This window comes from Gopherus evgoodei, chromosome 4, assembly GCF_007399415.2.
Source record: "Gopherus evgoodei ecotype Sinaloan lineage chromosome 4, rGopEvg1_v1.p, whole genome shotgun sequence".
NCBI lineage: Eukaryota > Metazoa > Chordata > Testudines > Testudinidae > Gopherus > Gopherus evgoodei.
Genome location: NC_044325.1, coordinates 95,029,809 through 95,046,766, shown reverse-complemented (window position 1 = coordinate 95,046,766; position 16,958 = coordinate 95,029,809). Strand labels below are relative to the sequence as shown.

The following is a 16,958-nucleotide window of genomic DNA, read 5'->3' as shown; positions in this document are numbered from 1 at the left end:
GTCTTCTTTTAGTTTTGGGAATATCTATTTGGGGACACAAATGAAGACATGTAGACACAGAGAGCCTCATCCAATGTCCATTGGTGTAATTGTGAGTCTTTACATTGACTTCAGTGGGCATTATATCAGGTCCCTAGTTGACAAGTTCAGTCTGTATGTTTTTATTTGTTTCCCCAGTGAATTGTGCCCAAAGTTATATGCCATAGCAAATTGCAGGTACATGACAGGGTTTTAAAAGTCAGGCCTTTGATATTCAGGGCATTTAACAACCACTTGCAAGTATCTCCCAGCCAAAGGAGAAGTAGCACACCATGGACAAGAAATAAGAGGAAAAAATGTAAGGAGCGAGGCAGGAGTATGGAATATGGACAGTGGGTACATAACTGAAAGGGAAAAGAGAAGAATTTGAAAATATGGGTAGGAAAGGAAATCCCTAAATTACATTAAAATGAAAAGCAGTCAAAATGTCATTAAGAAAAGTACACTGAGATTGAGTGATATCATTCATTTGGGCTCACTCGAGGACTACTGTTCTGGAATTTGTTGCCCCCATAACTTTAGGATGTATTCATTTATTTCCGTGAAGTTCAGAATTGCGTGCTATTTATCTGCGTGTTACCTGCATGTAACTAGATTTACTAGAATGACTATTTAAAAGTCAAGGATGTAGAGGCATGCTGGACTACTTTCAAATTAGTCCTTATTACCCATAGCACATTTGTTCTAGTTTTTACAGAAGCAGATAGAGACAAACACAACCAAATTAAGGTGATGTTTGCCTCTTTGTGCCTTTTCAGGAAGCCAGTATAGTAGAACTGTAGTCTAGTAGAACTGGCAATGAGTGCCGGGATGCTTTTCACCTTTGTCTTGGAAATAGCTTTCCCTATGTTAGCCCTTTCATTCTACTTTTTCCTCTGTCCATCCTCTCTGTTCCTCTCCCTGCCCTCACATACCCAGTCCCTTGATGTACTCCTGGTCATTTGTTCTATAGTTAAGAAAACAATCAGACAAGTTAACAAAGATCCTGCAAAATCTACTTGTCATAAGTGTTGTGTGTAACTGATGTTAGTTAACAGGGTATTTTTCTAACCCTAAGTACAATTTTGTTTATTTAGACCTCAACCAAAGCTGACTGCACAATTGCATAAGGCTCACCATCAGCAGTTTGAGTTTAGAGACAAACAGATTATAAACTGTGCATTCCCAGGGCTTGTTTTGGGGGTACAGGATGCTAATCTGCATGCTGGGACTGAAGTTGTTTTGGTGGAAAAGAAACCTGATGATACCAATCAGCGCTGGATATGGAGAGATCATGACAGGTACAAGCATGTTCGCTGATATATGAGACTAAATGTTATAAAGAGAAGCTTTCTGTATCATACATTAAAACACAATTAGGTGGACTGTTATCTAGTTATTGAAGTTATTTTTAGTGTATTGGGTGGGAAAGAATTAGGTTTAGGATTTTTATTAGGGTTTCAATAGTTCTGCTTTGATCATTTTCTTGTCTTACTAACCATTAAGTTAAAGCAAAGAATCTCACAAATGAATCTCTAGTGTAGCAAGCTGAAGATAGATAGATAGATTTAAAAGACTTATAGCAAAGCAACAATCCCTCCAATCAAGGGAAACCCTCACCACCCCCATGAGGGCTCCTTAACTCAACCACAGGGGAGAGAGACAGCAGTGTGAAGTGCTCTCTTCCCCACAATCCACTCATCCTAAATCAAAAAGATTAAAATATGGATTCTAGGAGGCAATGTATTGCACTGCTGCTAGAGCTCCAGACCAGTGCGGATTTGAGGAATCCAGAAGCACTGTGTCCTTCAAAAAGAGAAAAGGAAAACTTCAGCATGCATATGTCATTTGCCTTTTAATGCAATGACATACTGAGCATGCTTAAAATGCCACTAGCTTTATACACTGCTGTACAGTACGCTACTCCTCTTTCCTTCTTCACTTCTGTCCCCTGAGAAGTGAAATCCACTGCAGCAGAATGATGAAGGATACATTAAACAAATTGTGGGCTCGTAAAGAGAGAAAAACTGCACTGTTCAATCACCAGCAGTATAAAATAAAAACAGTAGTCTTGAATACAGAGAAAAGTGTCTGTCTTCATCTGCTCCGTCCCCTTTTAATCTCCTAATTCAAGGCTCCATATTGGACAAAGCATACAGTACAACAGATTATGCTTGGATCCCAAGAACACAGAATTGTCTTCTTATCCTAGTGAGGCAAATAGAAAGGACCATAAACACTGCCAAATTAAGTGTAAAAATGTAATAAGAAAAGCCAAAGGGGAGTTTAAAGAACAGCTAGCCAAAGACTCCAAAGGTAATAACAAAATATCTTTTAAGTACATCAGAAGCAGGAACCCTGCTAAACAACCAGTGGGGCCCCTGGATGATCGAGATAAAAAAGGAGCACTTAGAAATGATAAAATCATTGTAGAGAAACTAAATGAATTCTTTGCTTCAGTCTTCACAGCTGAGGATGTTAGGGAGATTCCTAGACCTGAGCTTTTGTAGGTGACAAATCTGAAGAATTGTCACAGATTGAGGTTTTGGAATTAATTGATAAACTTAATAGTAGCAAGTCCCCGGGACCAGATCGCATTCACCCAAGAGTTCTGAAAGAACTCAAATGTGAAATTGCGGAACTATTAAGTATGGTTTGTAACCTGTCCTTTAAATCAGCGTCTGTACCTAATGACTGGAAGATAGCTAATGTAATGCCAATATTTAAAACGGGCTCTAGAACTGATCCCGGCAATTACAGACTGGTAAGTCTAATGTTAATACCGGGCAAATTAGTTGAAACAATAGTAAAGAATAAAATTGTCAGACAATAGAAGAACATAAATTGTTGGGCAAAAGTCAACATGGTTTCTGTAAAGGGAAATCATGTCTTACTAATCTATTAGAGTTCTTTGGAGGGGTCGACAAACATGTGGACAAGGGGTATCCAGTGGACATAGTGTATTTAGATTTCCAGAAAGCTTTTGACAAGGTCCCTCACCAAAGGCTCTTATGTAAATTAAGTTTTCATGGAATAAGAGGGAAGATCCTTTCATGGACTGGTTAAAAGACAGGGAACAAAGGGAAGGAATAAATGGTAAATGTTCAGAATGGAGAGGGGTAACTAGTTGTGTTCCCCAGGGTCAGTCCTAGGACCAATCCTATTCAACTTATTCATGAATGATCTGGGGAAAGGGGTAAACAGTGAGGTGGCAAAGTTTGCAGATGATACTAAACTGCTCAAGATAGTTAAGACCAAAGCAGATTGTGAAGAACTTCAAAAAGATCTCACAAAACTAAGTGATTGGGCAACAAAATGGCAACTAAATTTAATGTGGATAATTGTAAAATAATACACATTGGAAAAAATAACCCCAACTATACATACAATATGATGGGGGCTAATTTAGCTGCAGCTAATCAGGAGAGAGATCTTGGAGTCATCATGGATAGTTCTCTGAAGATGTCCACACAGTGTGCAGCAGCAGTCAAAAAAGCAAACAGGATGTAGAAATCATTGTAAAAGGGATAGAGAATAAGACGGAGAATATCATATTGCCCTTATATAAAACCATGGTACACCCATATCTTGAATACTGCATACAGATGTGGTCTCCTCATCTCAAAAAAGATATATTGGCATTAGAAAAGGTTCAGAGAAGGACTACGAAAATGATTAGGGGTTTGGAATGGGTCCCATATGAGAAGAGATTAAAGAGGCTAGGACTTTTCAGCTTGGAAAAGAGGAGACTAAGGGGGAACATGATAGAGATATAAAATCATGAGTGGTGTGGAGAAAGTGAATAAGGGAAAGTTATTTACGTGTTCCCGTAATATAAAAACTAGGGACCACCAAAATAAATTAAGGGGCAGCAGGTTTAAAACAAATAAAAGGAAGTTATTCACAGAGTGCACAGTCAACCTGTGGAACTCTTTGCCCGAGGAGGTTGTGAAGGCTAAGACTAGAACAGGGTTGAAGGCTAAGACTAGAACAGGGTTTAAAAGAGAACTAGATAAATTCATGGAGGTTAAGTCCATTAATGGCTATTAGCCAGGATGGGTAAGGAATGGTATCCCTAGCGTCTGTTTGTCAGAGGGTGGGGATGAATGGCAGGAGAGAGATCTGGAGCACCTGGCATTGGCCACTCTTGGCAGACAGGATACTGGGCTGGATGGACCTTTGGTCTGACCCAGTATGGCCATTCTTATGTTCTTGAAAATCCTTCTATTTTGTCTGTGTATTAAAAGGGTTAGTGGATATCCCCAAAAATCTATTATATCTCAGCTTTTGCAACCATTTTGCATCAAATCCTAACGCCAAGGGAAATTGGCCTGAATGCTTATTTTGGTATAAACGCAGAGAAAGCTTCTGATCCCACATTATCACTCTCCCACCAAGAGGACCAGACTCCCCCTCTTTACTTTTAAGTGTCTTCCTAGCAGAATGAGTGCTCTTTTCTCTCTTTTTCACCTCGCTTTCTTCTGTCTTTAGAGGCACCCCCAAAACTCCAGGAGCCAGGTAGTTGACCTGCTGTCCCATTTGGAGTCTCTGTGGTTTTAGCAAGGCAAGCTTCTTCCCCTATATATCCATAGCAGATGGGTGGCCAGCCGGACATGCTCAACTTGCATCTGAGAGGCTAGCAGCATTGCACATGGAGGTTCTGTTGTTTTTAAGAAGGGGTATTGGGTATGGCTGGAGAGTTGCCCTTCACATAGCAATGCAGGACTCTGAATGCTGTTAAGAATACAGAGCTTTCTCATGTATCTTGTAGTAGGCAGTGATTTATGTACTATTAGTTGGATGTAAAGTTAAGACTATAAGAACTTGTTTGCGTTAGATAAGCTTTTCTCGTGTTAATGTGGAGAACAGCATTTAATCCTAGTTCAGTTGATGCTACTGTACTTCATTGGCTGTATTTAAGTCTGTGCATGAGAAATTATCCCAGACTGAACTGCATGCTAGCAGGAAAACCCCTAAGCATTCAGGAAGGGGTAGAGAACAGCTGGGAGCCCACTGAAGATGTCAGAATGGGAATAAAATGCCATTGACATGTCACCAGGTCAAAGGAGAAGTGTCTCTAGTTATCGCGTAATCAGGGAAGGTGGAGAGGTGCATGCACATATCTTCCTGTCTTTGGTCCTGAAGCCTTCTTTTGAGAGCGAGAGGAGGAAAGGGCGGTTCCCGAAAATGCAGGATTGAGGCAGATTCTGTTGGAGAAAAGAAGAGGGTGTTCTGTCAGGCAAGGGATAGTGCCAGAGCATTTGTGAAGAAAGAGAGAAACTCACCAAGTTTGTAATTGGTTTACTCACACTGTGCTTTGAATTTAGGGTTTGGGGTAAATCTGAAAATCAAAATGAGCTAGATCCTTGTGAACCAAACCCACCAAGGGTTATGTCAGCATTTTGGTATGTACTAATAATCCTTCTGTCAAGACTTCTTCATAAAGTGTGCATTACTGTGGCATCACTCATGTTCTCTAGCTGTAAGAGTAGTTTAAAAGAAAGCCTAATGAATTTAGGTAATCTATAAAAATATTTGCATTTTTACATTATAGTGTCACTGTTATTTTTCTGTTCTTAGGACATTTCATTTGATGACTGATCCAAATCTAGTGCTAGCAGTGTCAATGCCCAGCACACAGCCTAGATATTCAAAATGTGCTCTGGACATGAAAAGGTGTGCTGTTGTTCTGCAGGTAAGAGATTGCATTTAAACAAGAGACAAAAATTCATGCTGTACACCGAGATGTAGGCCCAGGGTCCAGTTGCATTCAGATACCGATTCAGCTTTGAATCATATTTTCTTTGAATAGTGCTTTGTATACTATAGATAACACAGGAAATCCAAGGGCTACAGCTGTTGCAAAGATTTAAAATAATTGTATCCAATAAATTAACAATCAAAACAACATGAAAGTTACATTCTGGAGTCCAGAAATGCCAAGGTGAAATTTTATGCGTATTAGTTTTAAAGTAAGGAGCATTTAAAGTCGGCACATTGAATTGTGAGTAATAGCATGTCAGAATCATTCACTAAGTCTTCAACGCAACTGATAAATGTAGGCTACAGCTTCGTTCTCTACTACCGAATACCATTGCCATTATCTCTGTCAATGCCTTTATGACATTAGTCAATGGGATAAAAGCTATCACAAGCTGACTTTTAGTAGCACAATCAGTTTCATAGAATACGTACAGTATATTTTCCTCAAAACTAGTTTTTATTGGAAACCAATTTGCTGTTCAAGTATTTTGTGTGTGCTTCCACTCTTTTTATGAAAACTTTATCTTTTATTTCTTGCAGCAGTTAAGGCCCATTGGTGGAAATTACTTACATAATAATATACATCAAAGGGATTAGTCACATGCATTACAGTTTGCAGAATCAGGCCCTTGGTTTGTGACAAATATTTTAAAGTTCATGCAATATAATAAAAGTGAGAAATGTTAAATTTAGTCTGGTGAGACCTTCCCTAGTCAGCTCAATTAAGTTCTTTGTATATGCCAGTTGTTCTCAGGGATGCTGCCATTCTTGCACTCTCTAAAATCAAAAGGGAAGACTCGCTTATTTTGCCCATTGTTTTCAGCTTTTTGCTCAGCAGAGACATTATTAATCATTCTACATCTTTTATGGATACCCTTAATGTCTTTGTATTGGGAATAGCTGAACTTGTTTTGCCTAATTTTGAATGCTCTCCATCATACTGTGTTCAGAGGACTATTTCCAAGGAAACAATAGTTTGAAAATGGAACAGAGGTGGACGAGTGAAAAACAAATGTAGAGGTAGATGGGGGGAAAAGAGAGCAGAGAAAGGGATACATAAATAATTATGGAATTGATATTGACATGTATCAGGCAGCCTCTTGTGTTTTTCGGAGTTTATTATCACTAATACACAGGTAAAGAAAATGCTAGGAAGTTGTGTTTTTAAAAAAATAAATCACTGCAAAGCAATTAGCCAAACCCTGAAGTGAAGTGTAAGGTGGTGTAAGCTAAACTTCCTGACACTTTGATTCCCTTACACTGAGTTAGACTTTCTTTAGACCTATTACACCTGTGTAAGGATGTGTAAAGGACTTTGTTGTTGTAACTTACACAGTAATTGCCAGAAGCAGGGATGAGAAGGTGTAAAATAGAGGGTAGCCTGCTTTAACTTACATCTTCTTACATCTTCCTGTTAGCTGCTAGCTTCAGTAAACTCTTCTATTCTGGCTCCTTGATATATGAGTTATACCAGCTGAGCCTCACTTAAGCTCAGAATCATTGGACAAATTGTAGAGGTGATATGGTAAGTGAATGTGGGTCAAAGGGAGACAAGAGGCAGTCTGTTTTCATGTAACATACATGTTGAAGGCGATACCAGCTACTTCAGTTTAGACTCTTTCAGGACTTACTTATGCTCCCCTCTGAATTGACCCCAAGAGTTTTAAATTACAGAAAAAAAGATTCATGAACTCGTGGTTTTTGAGAACTCCAAACAATAGTCTGAGGGTTTTTCAAAATCTTGAATTCCATATGGCTTCTCATTCATATTTCATGCAGCAAGCTGCCATGCGTGACGAAGTTGTTGTTGAAATGGCTTATTTTCCCTGGAGGGTTTTATATGTATATATTTTATGAATTAAATAATTTTATATGCCAAAAGTGATTCTAAGTACTTAAATTTCTTTACCTGCATAGTATTAAAGAATGCCTGTTAGACCAGCAGAAACTGTCACGCCAACTATAATATAAAATATTGTCTATACAAATATGCTCTTGGGATTCTGGCATTGACTGAAAAGACTGGGAAAAAATATCAATGTGACATATTTTGAAAAATAGCAATAGGCCTGTAATGAATGACATGTGATATATAGTATCAGAGCAATAGCTGTGTTAGTCTGGATCTGTAAAAGCAGCAAAGAGTTCTGTGGCACCTTACAGACTAACAAACGTATTGGAGCATGAGATTTCGTGGGTGAATACCCACTTTGTCGGATGCATGTAGTGGAAATTTCCAGAGGCTTATATATATAATTACATAGGGAACAGCCACAGAAATTAAATACATTGATTCTATGAATGGATATTTCCTTTTCCTTTAAGTATTGTCAGCGGAGATCCCTACTGTTGGCATATATCTGTGAATTACCCCAAAACCTAGGATCCTCTGAAAAGCTCTGACCATTTGAGGAGGGAAACACAAGAACTTTGACTCAAGCTAAGGAATATTTTAGGCAAGGTTACATTAAAAAGCAGAGTCTCCTATGCACACTGAGTTCATTCCAACTGTGAATTGGAACTTTTTCTATTCCCTCAACTTTCTTAGTTTGTTGACATTTTTTCTGTTTCTCTCCTTAGTCACATACAAGTTTGTTGTAAATAATTAAGATATAATGTTTGTTTTAATTTGAGGAGTGTCTCCAAAGGAAACAGTACATCAGAGAGTTTCCCAGAACTTCATTCCCAGGAATCAACATTAGCTACCTAATATATATGGTTCCCATTACTGTAGCATCAGGGTGCCTCACAATCTTTAATGCATTTGTCTTCACAAAACCCAAGTGTGGTCAGGAAATGCTATTATCCCTATTTTATAGGTATGAAACTGAGACACAGAAGTCTTGCTCCTCAACAGGATTTAGGCACCTAACTCCCATTTAATTAATCTAACCTTTGTGGCCTGCCCAAGGTTGCATAGGAAGTCCATTATGAAGTAAGGAATTGAAACTCAGTCACTTAAGTCCTAGGCTAACACCCTAACCACCTTCCTGTCTTCTGTTCTCTTATGACCTCGTTGGGTTATTTGGGTCTTCTGCCATGATGGCAGATCCCAGAAAGAAGATCCCAGTTTAAAGACAGCAAGATGTTGATGGCAGACCACCTATGCTGATTAGTTTCACTTTTTCACTCACCTAATATTGTCTATTTTATTAACAGTATTTTATGTTTCTAGCACCCCTTTTATCCCAAAGGATCGCACAGTACTTTAAAACTGCTTCTGTACATACACCACTTCTGAAATGTAGCCACCTCCATGGCAGAAGATTAGCTAATCCACCATACAACACTGAGTTCAGGGGGAAAATGTGTCAAAGATACTGAGGCAAATACCTACTTTTACTTAAAGTGTCATGAGATGTTTAGTGTCCACACAGAATGGACAGGACTTGAGAATTTAAAGTCTCATGTGAAACACAGGCTTTTTTTTTTTTAACAGCACAAGGCAGTCATGCCAGATACTGAATAGCAGAATGCTATAGTGTAGGAATAGGATTTATCTTTTTATGTTTTGACAGAAATATAAAGAATACAGCAATGGGGCTGCCAATCAAAAGTGGCATTACATGGAAAATGCAGGAGTATTTAGTGCCTTTTACAGCACAGTACTGGATCAAGAAATCACAGCAGCAAATCATGCTTCTGTTTGCACATTCTCTGTAACCAATAGAGAAAAAATAGACCAGCCAGTAAGTAATATATTTTTAAGGTATGTAAAGTTGACATAGGGAAGTTTAATCCACTATCAATGCAGTCAAAAGGCTGTGTAGAATGTTTATGTGTATACCTATATATTTATATTTATCTGAAATGGACAGATGAAATATTTCACTTTTTCTTTGGGAGCTGTCCCTGTGGGTGCTCCACTTCAGATGTCAGTGCATAATCTTCTCTTCCTGCTATCAAAAAAAAGTACTTTGTAAAGTAATATAATGAGCAGGTATGTCTGTAGACGTTTCTGTTTCCTAAGTATGACATCATGGCTGTGAAACAGGACACGGTTAAATGATGATAAAATCCCTAGTCAAATTTTATGTCACTTTAATCCATAGATTTGTAATAAGCAAGAATACATTGTCAGTTACTCTCCTCTGATGTCATAGTTGCTCTGTTCCAACATCAGTTCCATTTTGCAATGTCCAGAGGTGAGAGCTGAAGATCCAAAGCCATTTGTGTCCTTGTCTTATTTCAAATGAACAACAGCTATTCATATATCCTAACTGGCAGCATCAGGAAGGTTAGCAAAGGTGGACTTGTGTTGAGGAAATCTTGAATGCTTATAGGAAGTAATTAGATAACTGAACTGTTGCACATCTAGACACTCTAAAGCACTGAAATCATTATTTCCCCTTCTTTTTAGGGCTACTGTTTTCTTTCACCCAGTGGAAAGCAGAAGTTCATGATATGTTTGGCTTGTACAAGGGCCATAAGAGGAAAGAAAGAACTGAAAAAAATACCCACTGGTAGCATGTTCTTCTGTGCCTCTGGCTCTGAGGAAGCAAATCATTTCTCCTTGGGGCCTTTTAAGTGTGTTAATGTGATGAAGGTTTGTATTTTTTAATTTCTCCGATTAGTTGTACTGTAGACTCAGGATTATAAAATAATCTGAAAATGTTCATAGTACATTGTTAGACTACTGCAGAACTTTGCTATCTTCACTTGAACAAACTGTAAACCTTCATATAGTCTTTTAGTTTTACTGTTCACTGATGAACAGACCAGGAAGGTTTTGGAGGTGTCAGTGGGGATGGGGCCAGTGTGGATATTATCATGGTACCCATGGATTAATAGTGGAATGGTATATCCCCTCTCTTTGGACTCCAGCCCTGGAAAAGGGGTAGGATGTTTACAATCAACCACTAGTTTTTTGAGATCAGGTTCTCAGTGTTCCAGAGGCTGCACTTTTCAGGCCATTGATTGAATGCAGAGGAACAGTGGCCATGGCTACACTGGGGGAGATGTTGGGAGTCTTTTGAAAGTCTGACCTGCTTCCTTCCTCTTCAGGTATTCCTATGGGATACTAAAGGCCTCTGTCAATATGTTCCCCACACCACTCATTCCAGTTCTGGGTAGTGAGTGTAAGTTCTCACCACCACCATTGATCCTATACTGAGAGGACATGACTGCCCATAATTCCAGAAGAAAGTGCGTTGAAGGAGGGGGAGCGGTTCTACTCACTCAGCAATATAGATGCTCTAAAAGAACCTTGCATGTTCCTGCTAATTAATACATGTGTCATAAATTGGTCATTGCTGCAGTATGTGGCATGTGACATGTATGCAGAGTCTCCACCACTGTCTCTCATTCTGGGAATGTACTAATTGCCGAGTTTAAAATCTGTATAAAATTATTGTTGTCTTTTTCTTAATATCTTTCTTGTTGAATGGAAGTCAAAAGAGTGGCAGATTTATTATTAGGGATATAAATGTGATAAATATTATTTTGTGCTATACCAAATTTTAGAATAGTTTTCCTGTTAGCATTAAAACATGTTACAGGGCATATTTGTCTCTTGCCTGCACATGTGGAACTCCTATAGATATTAGTATTAAGAGTAAATAATTAATAGGAGCTCTGCACTGAAGAAGGGGAGATATTTTTTGAAAACTGTTTCATCTTTACCTAAACAGTTGCGTGTACAGATATGTTCAATGATCTTTAAAAGAAATACATGAATGTCTCATTAGCTTTCCTACAAAATTTGATTTTAGCCATCTCTTGTCATCTTTAACAAATCATAGCTACCAGAAAGCCCTGGAGATTTGGTGTGATCACCAAAGGTACATTCAGAGTAGATATTAGTATATTCTATAATTCAATAAATGTAGTGTTGACTGAATAAATTTTAAATTAAATTTGTGAGCTTCATTGAAAGAAGTTCACTTCAGTATTGATTTAATAAAAGCAGCAGCCTGATTGGATCTGATTCTTTCCTATCTTAAAGACTGATTTATCCACATTAGAAGCCGAAAATACCTTGAATTATTTAGAAGAAGTTCTAGCATCTTTGCGGACCGAAACCTCCATACAAACAATCTCAGAAAAGATCTCTGCAGCTATAAACCAGAAAGCAGTGAAAATAATTGCATACAGAAATGGAGCTGGCTACCAAAATGGTCAGTTAATCATTGCTAGCACATTCCCTATGGTAAGTATTAGTAACAATCATCCCCAGAGATAATTATAATGTCTATAGTATTGGCAAAGACAAGCAGCCTTTATCAGTGACCAAGATGAACCCAAACCAGAATCTCAAAGCTAAATCTCCCTTCATCATGAATTGCTGAGGTGTTTGTTTTGAATTCACAAATTTTAGTTCTACCCTATGGGTTTGTTTCCCAGTCTGATCCAGGGCTTGTAGGAACCTGTTCTCCAGATTCAGTTTTGATATGACCCAGTATGATAAAACATTTTCATGGCATAAATCTTGCAATAACACTTGAAATTATAATATTTCCACAGTTTAGGCTGATAATTGCAGGAGAACATTTTAAGAGATTTTGCCATTGTCAGACATGAATTTAGCATTCGTTCAGCCCCCGACCCAAACTCTTCTAATCTGGACCCAAACACAGCCTCCTTCTTCTGTTTATGATCAGTGGTGATTCTTCTAAGAGAAATAACATATATGGGAATATAGACCTTATATAAAATGTAAACATTTTTGTTTAAGTTTAATTTAATCTTGAGAGATTTTAAAGTAAGTTTTCTCTATTGACATGGAAATTTCTAAAGATAAATTATTTGACTTATAACCCAGTTCCAAAATGGAAAATTACTGTAAATTGTCTTGTTTATGAGAAGAATGATGACACTGAGCACAAGATGTTCAAGCTTATTTTTTAATATTGCTGATAGATTAATATTGTGACTGACTGTTGGAACTCTGGAAATTTTTACAAGATTTTGGGATCATACTTTCTGTAAATTGGTGACAGTCTCATTGCAAGACTTTTTCATACAGATAGGACCCATATCAGCTTCTTTGGTTTTGATATTTTGGGAGTCAGAGGCTTATAGTCTCTGTGATGTGCAAAAGACCAAATATTTTAAAAATTTCTGGCTTAAGCAGGTCTTTTCCCAAAATTGATGCTAGCTAAGGATGACCTAATTCAAACCTGACTGGACCAAATTGCATGGTGCCAAAGTAGGCCTTACACTGATTTGCCCAAAGGCCTTGGAGCAAGGCACTGGAAGATGGAGTAAGTAAAATTCACAAACTATAAGAATCAAGTGTGTGGCTGAGAAGCCGTGTCTTTTGGGTCAACAAACCACCTAAATGCCATTGAGGATCTGGGTCCTAGTCGTTCTAGAGGCCAGCAAAAGCTCAGTTGAGGGACATAACTGCAGAGAGTAGGTAGGTCTCCTGCAGGAGTTCCTTGGATCAGGTAGGACCAGGAAGGGCTGAGAGAGGTGAGGGAAAAGCCTCTGGCAACTGTAGCCCATGTTGGACAGAGAAACTACTTTATTTTGTTATTTTCCCCAACCTTCTGTTTGACTAATAAATTGTGTCCTCAAGCAAGAGCCTGAAACAGAGTTTAATGTGACATCAGTCTTCTGTGGACTGGTGAGAGAGCCTATCCATTTAAAGTGTTTTCTGTGTCCTGTGTTTACAAGTCCTAAGAGAATTGAAACTGTCACCAGATCAGAGTTGTTGAACTACTGCAGAAGTATCTTGTAAAGTCTATATTATATCTCAGTTGGGGGTGAGGGAAAGAGTTAGTCACCACATAAGAATTGAAATAATGAGGAAGCTTTATAATTAGCTCAAATTGTGGGTTAGGCACTAGATAACTTAGTTACAGTGTTAAAACATTTACCCATTTCCAAGTTATAGATACAGTTCTTCAGTTTATAATCAAAAGGACAACAACCTCCTTAAATCCCTTCCTAGAACTTGTAATGATTGACTATTTTTGTGTTAATTTGATAATTTAAATCCAATCCACTATTGAGATTAATTTGCTGATTTATTGATTTGATTTTGTGTGATAGTTTTATTACTTTCTTAGTTTATAATGTTAATAGCAGTTTAGCTTTTGTGAGATGTCTTCTTGGTTTTAATCTTTTTTGTTTAATAGTTTTAATAAAATTTATAAAAATACATTGAATCACATTTCTTTCAGTAATTAATGTAGGTCAGGAACCTCTGAGGGACATGGGTGTATATCAGCCAGTCATCTTAAAAGACTGATCAATTCCTCTAATTCGTCTTTGGTTCCCACTGTCTTTATGCAAACAGATTTCATCTGACGAGCCCATACCTTCCTAATATTCTGAGCCTGAAAATATAGAACATGGCTTCCATTATTCCTGCTAAAGATCAATCAGTAGTTACAATCCACCTATCAAGTTATTTTCTTTACTATAAGCCCTGCCAGTTTTGGCAGAAAGAGACTTCACCTGGAGTTAATATCTCTGCATGTCACTCCTGGGCAAGTAGGGGTTTCTTTGAAGGTGGACTAAGATTTTTTTGGGAAGGTTTATGCAAAAGGATGAATCATTCTGCACTCTAGTATGGCTGGAGTATGATAACTCCAACTTGGGTGACAGCCATTCGTATTCTAGGAGAAAGTCATTGGAGTACCGACTACACTGGTGTTATTTTATCATATATTTGACACCAGAACCCCATGTAAAATGCACTGATGGTTGCACATAAATTGCAACATAATTGTTCTTTTTGAAATTGTTGCATACAATTGTGCTCCAGAATCTAAACTTTCATATAAGGAAAAATCATTTAAAATTCCAGCCCATATGGGTTGTAAAGGTAACCTTTCAAGTGTGAACTCATTGTAAGCCAATCCAATAATGTCTGTCTGAATATGTAGGAAGTCTGAAACAATACCTCTGAGAAGTGTGGGCGTCAATATTGTTAACTATTTCAATGATGATCATTTTAACAGAAATATCAAGCTTATGTATTTCTTCCTGCTTGTTAAATATAGTGGAAGATATTGGGCTGGGTTGGGGAAGAGGGGTGGGATATCTAGTTATCAAGGTTTGAAGAGGGAAATGAGGAAGTTAATTCCCCCTCCTAAATTTAAAGCTGTCTCTATCCCTGCTCAAAAGCCTCATCTGCTTTCTGGTTGCCAAAAAAACCTCCAAAACCCCCACCATTATGCCTTTGCCAAAACCCCAAACCTCCAGCAGGGTCCCTGACAAATCTATAATGCACAATAAAATGATGTAGCACATTGAAAGTGGTAGGGGGCAAGAGGAGGGTAATATGAAATAAATAGTATTGAATCTGAACATAAATTAACAAGGGACTTAATGGTACTGCAGTAGGGTAGGTTATAAGGAGGGTTCAGTGTGGGGAGTGATACTGTTCTGGGGTTCTTACCACATAATTTAGGGATCTACCACATATTTACATCAAATGTGCTGTGTAGGACATGAGATCTTGCTTAACATTTTATGTTATGAATGTAGATAACTTTAATTTTTTTGGCATACTGTGTATCTCAAATACATCTAAGGAAATTAGGGTTCTGTGAGGGCATTATGGAATGCTACAGGACTTGAATTTGGAGCTAGCTATTAAGAAACATGTAGGAGACTGATTTGCCAGTATTATCTCATGGCATAATATTTTGTTCTGCCAAATTCCATCTAGACTGAAAACATATTCAGAGATATTGGTCATTATATTCTATGCATTTTATTATATGTTTCTAAAATTTTAATAGAAGGGCAAATTAAAATAGGTTGCTGGGTTTTTTCTTTAGATCATCCAACTTGTCTCCTGTTCGCAAATGAGTTAGAACATATCTAATAAAATGAGACTGGTTTTCACTATTGATAAACTTCTCCCCTATGTAAAAGTGCAGCACAGGTTTATGCACTACTTAAATCCCACGTAAATCCCCTGCAGAAGGAAGAATTTCACCTTTGAGTGATTAATCATTCCATTGTTTTATCGTTGCTGGTGTTTTTTAAGCTGCTTACCATGTGTACAAGACAACTGGAACTTACCAGGAAAGCCTGCAGACTATACACCAGTGATGGAATCCTAATGCTTACCCTACCAGATTTAGTCACATGGGCTGTAAATGAGTGTTTCAGACAAAGTGACTCAGAAGAAGACTATAAAGAGAGAACTGCAATCACTGACAGTGCTGAAGGTGGGGCTGCACTGCATACGGAAGGTAAAAGGTCAAATCAAAAAGTTCTTAGTTAAATTAATATTGAACTACATGAACTTGCATGGAGCTAACAGATTTTTTTAAAAGCTGTAAAAAAGCCTCTGCTCATATGCTTCCAAGATTATCTGTGGAAATCCTTTACTTTGTTTTCCATTTTCTTAGAGAATAACAAACACTACTAGAGAAAAGATTAATGAGAGTACGCTGTAGCTTGACAAATGTGTTATATTTATATTTTGCATGTTAGTAAGGACCTTTAGTCTCTCATTGATTTACTCTTGTGCAAATTAGATAACACAATATCTTTAGGCTGAACATGTAAATATTTAATTTTGAAATTATTTGTGAAAAGTTAAAGTACACACTCTTAGAAGATCAGATTTCCAAACAGTCAGAAGCCTAAAGCAATCTTTAAAAACCTAATTTGAGAGTTTAATTACTTTTACTGTATGTACAAATCATACTAGCTGCTGCCTAATTTGCTACTTGTGATCATCTTTATGTAAACAACTGAAGTAATTGTGCAGGCGAATTAGGTGCTGTTGTTCCATATTACCCTGATTTGAAAATCAGACTTATTGTGTTAATCTTGCATTAAATAAATGCCAGATTATTGCAAAATCAGTTAAATGACTACTGTTTATATGCAGGGTGATATACATTTCATACCAGGTTTTGAGCTATTTTACATAAACTGATGTTAGCTGGCAATCATAGTTTATCTTTGGGTTTGCTGTTATATATAAATGTGTAAGGATTGATTTCTTTAATGTTATAAAAATTAAATGAGAATTGAGATTATAGATGCATTTTTAATTTATTATTCTATCAAGTGAGTTAGTAAAGATTTTTGAACAGATTCATCAAAAGAGTTAAACTGCTTTTTAACAATAAGTGAATTTGCAGTTTGTTAGACAGTAGTTCTATTTTTGAATTGCATTAATTACTAGAGATGGACCTCAGCCATGAAATTCAGGTTCACAATTTTTAACATCCCAAAGTCTGGAGACATTCAGTTCCTGGACT

The 16,958-nt window shown here is 37.5% G+C and overlaps 1 protein-coding gene across 1 annotated transcript in view; it reads left to right on the top strand.

Moving 5' to 3' along the window:
• DCDC1 (doublecortin domain containing 1) overlaps positions 1-16,958 on the top strand; it is a 426,134-nt gene that overhangs the window by 364,244 nt on the left and 44,932 nt on the right. Inside the window, 6 exon segments of the mRNA XM_030562124.1 lie at positions 1,116-1,319; positions 5,599-5,713; positions 9,300-9,470; positions 10,142-10,327; positions 11,726-11,929; positions 15,728-15,935. Coding sequence (XP_030417984.1) covers positions 1,116-1,319; positions 5,599-5,713; positions 9,300-9,470; positions 10,142-10,327; positions 11,726-11,929; positions 15,728-15,935 — 1,088 coding nt within the window.